Source organism: Chrysochloris asiatica, unplaced genomic scaffold (genome assembly GCF_000296735.1).
Source record: "Chrysochloris asiatica unplaced genomic scaffold, ChrAsi1.0 scaffold00045, whole genome shotgun sequence".
Taxonomy (NCBI): Eukaryota; Metazoa; Chordata; class Mammalia; order Afrosoricida; family Chrysochloridae; genus Chrysochloris; species Chrysochloris asiatica.
In genome coordinates this window covers 15162786-15174898 of record NW_006408563.1, presented here as the reverse complement: position 1 = coordinate 15174898, position 12113 = coordinate 15162786, and the positions used below count along the sequence as shown (strand labels likewise).

General features: G+C 37.6%; 1 protein-coding gene across 1 annotated transcript in view; it reads right to left on the bottom strand.

Annotated features, from left to right (window-relative positions):
• The window catches only part of SF3B1 (splicing factor 3b, subunit 1, 155kDa), a 46384-nt gene that overhangs the window by 15924 nt on the left and 18347 nt on the right, over nucleotides 1–12113 (bottom strand). The window contains exons 7-12 of the mRNA XM_006862010.1: nucleotides 8979–9216; nucleotides 7986–8198; nucleotides 7615–7736; nucleotides 4751–4948; nucleotides 4548–4649; nucleotides 991–1170 (exon numbers count right to left, since the gene is read on the bottom strand). Of these exons, the coding sequence (XP_006862072.1) occupies nucleotides 991–1170; nucleotides 4548–4649; nucleotides 4751–4948; nucleotides 7615–7736; nucleotides 7986–8198; nucleotides 8979–9216 (1053 nt within the window). The remainder of the gene's footprint in view (nucleotides 1–990; nucleotides 1171–4547; nucleotides 4650–4750; nucleotides 4949–7614; nucleotides 7737–7985; nucleotides 8199–8978; nucleotides 9217–12113) is intronic.

Below are 12113 nucleotides of genomic sequence, written 5' to 3'. Positions count from 1 at the left end.
ATAGCATGCATCCGAAAACCTATGTAGGGCTGCTGAGTTGGAACCGACTCCACGGCACGCCACCACCAACAACCAGTCTAATATCCATATAAGTAAATGAAAAGCTACATGTACTCTTCACTTACTGACTTATTATCCAACACTTCATATTGAAGACAACAGTAAAAAAAAATTCAGTAACCAACTATTTTGTGCATTAATGAACAACTGCCAATAATATATGCCAACAAGGTATGAGGCAAGAACAACCCTGGCTGTAATGGGTAAGTTTATATTCCACTTGGCTGGGCTGCAATTCTGTTGTAATCATTTTTCATTTTGCCCTCACTTAATATTCCTGTCTTTGGCACCTAACCATGTCACATTAAATGAGAAATGAGTATATGACTATGAATCCATTATGATAAAGATTACAAAAAGTCACACACACATATATAATATCTATATGGAGTCCTGGGGTGTGGCACTATGGGTTAATGTGCTGGACTGCAAAGCCATTTGAACTGCAAGGTAAGTGGTTCAAGCTCACCAGCTGCTCCTTAGAAACCCTATACTGGGTTGCTAATGGGTCGGAATCAACTCAACAGCACTTTACAACAATACATATATATATACATACACAATGTGTGCTTATGCACAGAAAAAAATCTGGGAGGCTATATAAATTTAACATTTGTTAACTGTGAGAGTGGCTTGCAAGAACATTAACTTTCCGCTTCTTCTATGAATTTATAGTGCCAAATCCTGGTGTAGCACTGTAGGATAAGCACTGGACTTGGGCTGCAAGGTAAGTTTGAAGCACAAGGTTCATGGTTCAAACTCACCAGCCACTCCTCAGAAACCCTATACAGGGTTTATTAGTTAGAACCAATTCAATGGTACTTAACAACACAAATACACAAAAAATGCGTTTAAAAAAAAATGCGTGAATTCTTTATATGTTAAAATTAACAATGTCAAACCATTAGAAACAATACTTGAAAAACAAACCTTATGTACATATGGTCGAACTAAGTCATCGAGTTTGTATAATATTCTATCGATAACTTTCACAAGTAAATGACGTTCTTGATCCTCAAGTGTAGGAGACATCAGCAGAGGAAGAATCTGATTAAACAAAGGACCAGCTCCAAATTCACGAGCTTTATCAGTAATCTGGCGCAGTGCAGCCTAGAAAAAAAGAGTCAAAGAGTGTTTTTTTCCAATCAAGCAATTTGAATGAGCAAATTACTCCATGATTTTCTGTAACTCAATATATAATATATGCCTCAGTTAGCAATGAAAATTACACTGAAGTGTGACTTGCTGTAACAGAAATAATTCAAATAACAAAGAGTGCAAAACACGACACCAGGACTCCTGTTGTATAAATGTAGTATATACATACAACTCCTGTTATGTTTGTATGTATATATATATGTATGCATGTATGTAGCCACATACAATACTAAAAGGAGTCTTGGTGTAGTGATGTTAAGTACTGAACTGCTAACTGCAGGGTCAGCATCGCAGGCCCACCACTCACTCCTCAGAAACCCTATACAGACAGCGTGGCTCTGAGTTGGAACCAACTCAATAGCACTTAATACCAACAACACAATGTTAATAAAGAATCCTGGCATGCTAATAAAATGTTACACAAAATTCCACTAATTACCTAAAAGTCTTAATATTTTAAAGGCAATAAGGACAAAAAAGCAAACTTTCCAGCATTCTTATCAGCACAAAAATCTCTGACTAAAACTAAATCTTTCTAGAGGAGGCAGGAAGATGGCAGACTAGGAAGAAAGGCTATATGGGCCCTCTACAACAAAGATATGGGAAACTAAATGAAACAGATGCAGATGATAGTCCTGGAACTCCAAACTTCAGATAATAGACAGAAAAATGGACCAAGTGCTTACTAGAAAACAGAGCTGAGCAGATGTAGTAAAAGAGGAGAGGCTGATGACCTATACCAGCTTCACAAACAAGAAAACATCAGTGTTGCCGAAACATACCTGTGACTCACAGAGATAAAGGTGTGATTATTTTCTGATTTCCCACACTTCCCTGGTGATCAGAGGTGAGACCAGCCCTCACCAGCATACAACCCAGGATGCTCCCACTCTGCTGGGGGTGGGAGCCACGAGGAGGTGAGCAATGCTGCTGTGAGCACCATTAAAGAAGGGGTGAGCTATCTGCATTAGCCCCATTCAGGTGGCCCCTGCTCCAAATCTACAGAGCTGGTCCTGACAAGCCCTAACTAGGAGAAGCAGCTGAATAGACACCTGTGGGAGGGAGGAGGGAGGAGGGAGGAGATGTGATTTGTTCGGGCCAGCTGACCAGGCGTGGAGTGGCCATCCTGAATTTTTGCAGTGATTTTGAAGGCAACAGGGTGGTAGTTGGACAGAAAGGTGCTTATAGGTGGAGAGAAAGGTGTGTTAATTTTTCATTATACTCTACATTACCTTGATCACCAGAGGTGTGGCTGGCCTCCTCCTGCGTACCTGCACAGCAAAGCTCCTGCTCTCTGAGTTGTTGGGAGGCGCATCAAAGTGTGTGGTTGAGTTAGCAGCACCAAATCTGGTGCCTGGAATCAGGTGTGGCCTGCTCCACACCTGCAGAGGACTAGCAGGACTTCTCACCCTCAGCTGCCCTCTGGGATGGAAATGCCCTAATCCCCAAGAAACTCTGGGGTCTGCAGAACCCAGACTGGTCAGACAACACCTAGGGTTACAAAAATTCCATCTAAGTTTGTGAGTGTTCCATCTCATCCCTTTCCCACCCACGTGAGATCCTAAGAATTTTCTCCTCTTTTTTTGAGTCTGGAACCCGACCTTATTTTTTTTTTCCTTTCATTGTTGTTCATTCTTTCTTTCTCACTCTTGTTTTATATTCGATCTTCACTTTGTTTTCTTTTGCTTCTCTTTCGTAACCAATGCTCATTTTTTTTTCCCCCCTCTCAACTGTGTTTAGGCCTTTCTTTTTATTTTCCTCTTCCTCTTTTCTCTTGATTTTTGTATTAATAATCTGTTGCCTGCTTTTCTTTTTATCATTTTCTTTCCCATTGTTGTTTGCTTATTTGTTTTCCTTTTCTCCTGTGTTTTTTCTTCTTGCCTCACCCAACAAGAGATAGCAACCATGTCCATACAGCCCCAACCATTGGGGAAGAAGCAACACCAGCTGCTATGCACCAGACCAACAACCACAAACAACATCAGCCTCTGTGAACTCAACTGCACAAAAGCAGAGAACGGCGCACAAGCTCATCTCCTGATCACACCCACCAGGAGGTAGTTTGGTGAGTGCCTAAGAATACACCAACATACAATCATCAACTTAACACAAGTGAAACAACACAGTATCTTGAAAACAGCAGACAACTTCTGTTCAAACAAAGAAACACAACAGACTAGCTCTAACAAGTGACCAAGATGCAGAGCAAGAAAACATTTGAGTTAAAAAAAAAAAAGGAGGGGGGGGGGTAGGTTTTGAAACTACCTTAAAAAGAATTCAACAGACTATTTAGGTACTTCTAGTTGATTGACAGACTCCTGGTATGGTGTTGTAGGATAAGCACTGGACTGCAAACCACAAGGTCGGTGGTTCACACCCACCAGCTACTCCTCAGAAGTCCTATATAGAGTCACTATGAGTCAAAATCAACTAGACAGCACTTAACAATAACAACTGATTGACAAGACAGGTCAAGAAAAACAAGGAAGAATTTAGGAAAATACTACAGAACAACCAAGCAAAACAGATAAAGAACTGGAGACAATACTAAACATGCAAATAAAAATCTAGAAGAATAACCCTCACTAAGATTTCAGAAACGGACAATACAATGAATGGGCAAAGGAGCAGATTTGAAACAATGGAAACCCAAATTAGTGTACTTGAAGATAAATTTCTCAGTACTAAGCTATAAGAACAATCACAAAAAATGAAAAGAAAAAGCCTAAAGAAAGTTAAGATTCATATGGGACAATATGATGAGGAATAACTTATGGGTGGATCAGAATTCCAGAACAATAAGAGACAAAGGAAAGCACAGAAAAAATAATTGAAATGCTAGTCGAAGAAAATTTCCCTAACATCATCAAAGACAAGATGATAAGCATTCAAGATAAATGAATCCCAAACAGGATAGACCCCAAAAGAAAACTACCAAGACATAGCATAACCAAACTCCAAAATAAAATACATGGAAAGAATTCTGAAAAAAACTAAATGTTACCTACAAAGGAGAATCAATTAGATTAAGCTCTGATTTCGCAATAAAAAACGACAGTAAGGCAATGGGGAGGCATATAAAAAGCCCTGTAATAAAAAAAATTGCCAACCAAAAAACATGTAAACAGAAACTGTCCCTCAAATACAACAGCAAAATTAGAACGTTTCCAGATTAAAAAATAAAATGAATTTGTAATAACCAAACCAGCTTTAAAGGGAGTCCTTTGGACTAAAAACTAAATCCTTCACACTCTGTCCTTGATAAAAACAAAGAAGTAAATTATGTAGTTCTAAACATAAAAACACAATGACAATGAGCTGGTATTCACCTTTCTCATTGGCGGCGTTCCATTCTTTATTTTCAAAAGCAACTTCATTATTTTCCTCTCTTTTTGCTCTTCTGGACTAAGTGTTGACTCATCAACATCAACCTGACAGCATAAAGGAAAACAGTTAAAGCCAGGATGAGATAACTATGATTTCTAACTTCCAAACAAAATGGAACATTCCTATTTCTGCTAACAGCACTTACCAATAGTTTATCAAAGTACTGAATATCATCAGGTTTTAAAAATGGAAGATTTCCAGATGGTTGGTCATTCACGCTTTTCATAGTTCTATCTTCAGTTTGCATATGGAAACCAGTCATACCACCCAAAGGTGTCGGAGTTGCTGTCAGTTTTCGAGCTGGAGTCCGAATAGGAACATAACCAGCGGGCGGGGGAAGCACCTAATTCAGATAAAAGGTAGTTTAGGATTTCGGTTAACAGTAAAAATCAATCAAGGCACACCACACCACTGTCTACTGCCATCAAATTGCTTCTGAATTATATTTATCCTATAGGACAGAATAATACTCTTCCTAGGATTTCCAAGGCTGTAAATCTTTATGGAAGGAAGCTAAAATTGCCTCCTTTATCCCTGGTAAGCATTTGGTAACTTCAAACTACTGTTAGTTGCAGTAACTGTTACTAGCAGACAGGCATTTTAATCAGTGCACCAGAGCTCAAGGAACACCTTAATGGATAATATCTGTACCTAAGATATTTTCAAGTTTACTAGTTAGGAAGGTTTTTGCTCGGTTAGAGAGAAAAGTAAACACTTATCCTTTTCTACCTCACATAATGGTTCTAAAATATTTTTAACAAACATTCGTATTTTCCAAGCACAAGACTGCTAGCCAAAAGGCTGGTGGTTCAACCTACCAATCACTCCTTGGAAACCCTATAGTCAAATATTAAATCAGAATTAGGAAAAATAATAATAAGATAAATGAGGCAGGTTTACAAAATCTTGATCACTTTCAAACATCAATCTATGTAGACAAATTGGTGAGCTGGCATTTCAAATTACAAACTCTGTATTGATAATATCTGACTTAGTGACTTTTTTTTTAAAGCCCTATAATGTACAGAATACTAAATTTTAATAAAGCATTATTCATATACCCTCATACTGTAAAAGTTAATATGACAAAAACTTTTTAAAAAGTGAGTTTAAAATATAAAAACAAAATTACCAAAAACCTTGAATAATACACATTGCTTCAAAGTTTTACAGAACCTTAAAATAATTTGTGTATTTATTTTTATAATTAAAAGGGGATTTCTGTAAAAATGTTTTACAACAGTATCAAATTTATTTTGAAGGAAAATTCTAGGAAAGGTCAATAAGCCATAAAGGACTTCTCCAAAGAACCTACACAACTGTGTCTAAAAATCATTATTTAGAGCAAAGATTATACTATGTTTATCTTGATGCTATCTGAATTTTTAATCTTTTTTTTTTTTTTAATTTACAATGTGAATTGAATGAAGATTTACAGAGCAGATCATGTTTTCCACTTAACAGATCATAAATTTCATTTCATCTCAATGACTGCAATCTTCTTCATATAACATCACTGAATCACTGATCCTACACTTCTCTGTTTCTTGTTTCCATTTCTCCTTTCACAACCCATCTGAGTTTTGTCCTTTGGTAAATACTACCCTATGATCTCATATACAGGATAAAGAAGACACTTTTTGCTCCTGCAGATTTAAAGCACTGGAAACCCTAAACAGAGTTTCTAAGAATCAGAACCAACATAACAGCAACGTAACAACAACAATCTCAAATGGTTGACCACTCCATGGTGTGTGTACCTCACTAGTGCTGCTTTACCCCACTCCTCGCAGTATGCCTACCTACCGCTTGCCTTAAACTTGAATCACAGGGGTGAGCTCAGTTCTATATCCAAAGCGTGACCAAGAACCACAGTCTTGGGGTGCCTGATGAATTTGAGACTTTTACCCCCACATTTTCTCCCACCATTCTACCCAAGACCTTCTAATGTGATCCCTTTTCAGCGCAGTTAGGAGTGTTGATGGTTACCTGCTACCACCTAGTTCTTCGGGTCTCAGGGTTATGTCCATTATCCCACTGGTCAAATTTTTTCTAAAAATCTTCAATTTCCATTGTTGTTCTTGCCTCTGGACAAGGTCTCCTACTGCTTTTATGTTTCTAGCTAATATATACACCAAGGAAAGAACACGTAACAAACTAAAAAAAAAAATTTTTTTTTTACTTGGAGTTTTATTCTACAGGTAGGAGACCTATGAAATCAGTCACTGGCATCACTCAAATAAAGGACTACTATCTTTTATATTCATTAATAAGGAGCTCTGGTAGCGTAGTGGTTACAGTCAGGTTGCCAACCTCAATGTCAGCAGTTCGAAACTACCAGTGGTTCCATGGGAGAAAGATGAAGCATTCTGGTCCCGTAAAGATTTACAGCCTTGGAAACTCTGTGCAGGGTCACTATGAGTCAGAACCGACTCCATGGCACAACAATAACAATCTTTTATATTCATCTTTTATATTCATTAATAGAATTTTCCCCTTCTACTCATGAAGAAAAAAAAAAATCATGCACATTTAAAAGTATTTAATATAAACCTAACAGGTGTTCACACAAAACCTTTTGAGGCATCAACTAAAGTAATCATCATCTAATGCAAAGTTGGCAGTTTAAATTCACCAGCCGCTCCTCGGAAACCCTATTGGGTTGCACTGAGTCGGAACTGAGTGGACAGCCACAACAACAATGTGAGTTTTAATCCTGGGACTGCTAGTTAATTTGGAGCAGCAAGTTATTTCATACTCTTTAAGGCAATACTCAAAGTGAGGTACAGTTATCCTAGAAGTCTTCTACATTTCTCCATTCCAAAAGTAAGAAAAGCTTCTTATCCTCATTCATTTATCTTTTATCTCTATTACTTTTTGAAATGAAAACAGACACGGAAATAGCCGAAAGATGAAGTGGCAGTAGTAAATCTGTGTAAATATTTTTTTTACCTGCCAAACAACTTTAAGAATAAAATCAAATTCACATTCAACATTCAGTCTTATTACCTTATAGCCTTCTGGGAACATAGCATCTAATTCTTCATCAGAAAGTGGACGATTTCTCTCATCAATTTCTCTCTCCCATCGCCAAGCCTGAAGCTGTTCAGGAGTCATACTCATTATATGACCTATTATAAAAAGGAAATTTTTGTAATAATCTATAATGCAAAACTGTATCATTAAATAGGTTCTTGGGTATAAGACAGTTGAGATCAACCCCAATATTTAATTATTTTTATACTATAAACTCAAACCAAGACTTTTCACCTCCCTTATTTTTTTTAAATTTGTATTTAACAGAACACAGGAAACCATGTAAAAAATTTCAAAATATTTCCAGAAGTAAACACTAGTACTTTCAACTACAGAATCTGTACCTGGAGTAGGGGTAGCCATATTCATAGCTGGTGTGCCAATTGGTGTTTTTCCAGGGGTCAAAACAGGAGTGCTTCCACCCATCTGACTAGCTGGTGTTTCATCCCAACGTGACTTTCTTTTACTGGCTCCTGGAGTTGGTGTTTCACCAATGGAATCTCCACCTCTATCTGTTCGTGGAGTCTCCGCCCATCCACTTCCATGCCCAGGAGTATCTAAAGAAAGAGGAAGAATTAAGTCCACAATTTTAAGCAAGCAAAACAATATACACTTAATGTGTTTAAGTTCAGAAACAAGATACCGCTAAAAGGGTCTACATTTCAAGCTTTTATGTTCCATTTCATATTTATCCACCTTTCACTATTTTTAAGCCCCAAACACATACATACAACACGTATCACAAAACAGTACACACTAAAAATCAAGGAATAGAAATTATAATAAAATATTCTTCTAACCACCTAGAACATCAAAACTCAGAGACATTCACTGTATCCTGAACAACTTCCTTTATTTCTCCACGCAGTTAAGCTATTCTGCAGTTCAAGCCTGTAACTCCTTTTTGCTTCTATACAGTTTAAGCTCTCATCTATTACTAAAAACTACACTTAATAAAGCAGATTTACAATTACATTATAACCTGCTACAGCTATTCTCACAGTTAATACAATTAGAGCTTTATACCATCTATACAAAAAGCAAAATGTTATGATCTATAAACTTTATATTCTTTTAATGTTCTTCCTGAAATAAATTTTAACCTTAAGGAAAATTGAGGAAATTCAAAATTTTTGTTGAAATATGTAATTAAAAGATAATGGAATTTCCCTCCTCATGTTAGGCATATGATCTCAGTTCTTTATCTGTTTCCAAAGCAGCAGGTTCTTTACTTACCCAGCCAGGATTTTCAATAACCAACTATAGTCTCCAAACACCGCACTCATCAAGTCAACATTATTTAACTCACACACACACCCAGACTCTACTAGAAGTACCTCTCTCTGTTTTAGGGGTCTCATCCCATCTGTTTTTACGAGCACTGGAAGTTGCGCCTCCGTGGCCTGGTGTTGCGTGGCCTGGTGTATCGCCTCTTCCAGGAGTAGCAGCTCCCGCTGGTGTATGACTAGGTGTAGGATCCCATATTTTTGAGCCTGGGGTTGCTCCAGGTGTCTCACTTCCCTTTGCACGACCTGGTGTCTCATCCCATCTTAAGGAAGGGGTGTGCCCAGGGGTCTTTAAAAAAGTAAGCACAAAATAAGAAATCATGTTTGGTAAAATGGAGGGTCAGCAAAAAAAAAGAAAGAAAAAAACAAAAAAGAAGAAAAACCACCAATAAGATGGACTGACACAGTGGTAGCAACAACAGACTCAAGCTTTAATGACTGTGAGGATGACACAGGATTGGTAGTATTTCATTCTGTGCATATGGCTGCTGAGTTGGAACTGATTCAACTAACAACCAAATAAAATAAAATAACCAAAGAAATATAATAAGAAAATAACCAAAATTTTATAATTATATAAAATTTTATAAATAACCAAAAATTTTCTGTAAAACAGGAAATACACTTCAATTTACTAGAATTAAGGGTTAATATGCTAGACTGCAAAGTTAGTTTGTACCACAAAGTCAGTGGTTCAAGACAGCAGCTGCTCCTTGGAAACACTGTACAGAAGCGTGTCACTTAACAACAACCCTCTTTCTATTTAAAAGATACTTACCTTCTAACAAATGTTCATGACAAAAAGTTTCAATTTGCAGCAAAGAAAAAAAGCTCTGACTTCAAAAAAAACCTTCTGAAAATGTTCTGTTAATTTTCGGAAAATGTAGATCAAGGTTTCTCTAGCTTCATCTGCTATTGACAAATTCCAGCTCTAATTATATCAATACTTCTTAAACAGAGGATTGGAGGAGAGAGGGAATCCATGAGCTTTAAGAAATACCATTTTTGTGCTTCTGGCTAAACAATGTAAGTGAGGGCGTCCCTAGTTAATGCACTCCACTGAGAAGGGTTGGAGGTTAGACTCCAGCAAGAAGTACTTAGAAGAAAGGCCTGGCAATCTACTTTCAAAAAACCAGCATTGAAAACCCTGTGCTGCACAGTTCTATGACACACATGGCATTGCCATGAGCTGAAACTGACTCAAATACAACTAGTCTTTATTGTGTGGGTATGTGTGTGTAATAGAAGCATATTTTGGATCGCCTGAGCAATTATCAACAGGCACAGCGACATTACTTCAATCCTTTAGATGAGTTTATTTTGAGGGGGAAAAAAATAAAGTAGAATGAAGTGATCAAAGGCTCCACAGTACTTAAAATGGAGACAAGTAATGGGTGATGTAGGCTATCAGAAAGGAGTGCTGTGAAAAAAAACTACAGTGTATATAAAGGAGGTGATTTAGTGTAAATATAATAAAATTTTACTTACATACTGACTCATGGGCATTCCACAGATTTTTAAATACATCAGATACTTACTTCAAACTTGAATGCTCTTAATGGCTATTTCATCTAGCTTGCTATGTATGCAATTTTGCATAACAACATTTTGAAATTAAAGACTGAACACATTTTCCTTTAAAAGATTCAAGAGCTTCAAGATGTTCATGGAAAAATGGAATTGAAAGAGAATAAGAGAATGGAATATTCCTACAAACTCACTGAAGCCCCCTTATATATATTACTCAAAATTGAGAAATTCTGGATTAAATAAGTGAAGCACACACACACTGTTCAAAAACTCATGTTTTGGCAGCTGCCCCTCTCGTGTTGAATTACAGATAAAGACAGGAAATAAATGCATCCTAGTATACAAAAGCCCAAGGAGCTCTGGTAGCATAGTGGTTACGAATCTGGCTGTAAACCACAGGGTCAACAGTTTGAAACTACCAGCCGCTCTGCAGGAGAAAGTTGAGGCTTTCTGCTCCCATAAAGATTTATAGCCTCGGAAACCCTGTATAGGGTCACTATGAATCGGAACCGACTCCACGGCACATAACAACAACAGTATACAAGCCCATAAGGCCTGGTATGGCAATGTGGGTTAATGTGTTGGACCACAAAGTCATTTGAACTGCATGGTTGACAGTTGGGAGCTCACCAGTTACTCCTCGGAAACCCTAAACAGGATCGCTACATGCCAGTACCGACTCGACGGGACTTAACAACAACAGTATACAAGCCTTGGTGTGGCACTGTAGGTTAAGCACTGTACTATAGATAATAACTTCATGGTCAACAGTTCAAGCCCAACAGCCACTCTTAGGCACTCGGCATGGGGTCACTATTAAGTCAGAATAGACTCCATGGCACATTAACAATTATCCCATAATTCCAAAGTCATAATATTAGGCAGAGTTATATTAAATGAAAAGAAAGAAATTACAGTCTGAATCTCTGTAACTTTTCTAAGACATCAACTCTGTGTCTAGTTACCATGAGTAGTAAGTACAGTTAATCAGATACAAAGATAAGCTTCTCTTTCCCAACTTTAAAGCTGTTGTTATTAAGTGCTGTCAAATGAGTTCCAACTCATAGCAACCCTGTAAAGGGATTCCAAGGAGCAGCAGGTGGGTTTGAACTGCTGACTTTGTGATTTGCTGATTCTTTTATATATTCAATTTACCACATCACAATTCTGAGTTTGGGAAAATGTCTCTATAAATTTTGGTTTTTATTTGTAAATAAAACTGCAGTAGGCTTAGCTAGAACTGATAATGACTCAGACTGAGACAGAGGCCATAAAAATTGGTTAGATCTTGAACATAACTTAAATTCCCCAAAAACTCCTGGCCATGGAGTCAATTCCAACTCATAGCGACCCTAAAGAACAGAGTACAAGCAAGGCTCCCTAGGGTTCCTGAAGCTGTAAATCTTTATGGGACTACCCTCCTCTCATCTTTCTCCCTCCACTTTTTTCTCTAGTAGGGTCTTACCTGCTGACCTTGCAGTTAGCAGCCCAATGTATAACTTACTATGCCACCAGGAAGGGCTCCTAAAGTTAGGGCCAACAAAATTTTAGAAAAGTATACAGGATGACTTCTAAATGACTGACTAAAGTTTCTCTATCTAGATCTGCTACTGACAAATCCCAGTAGATGAGGACAGGAGGGAAAAAGTAGATTTC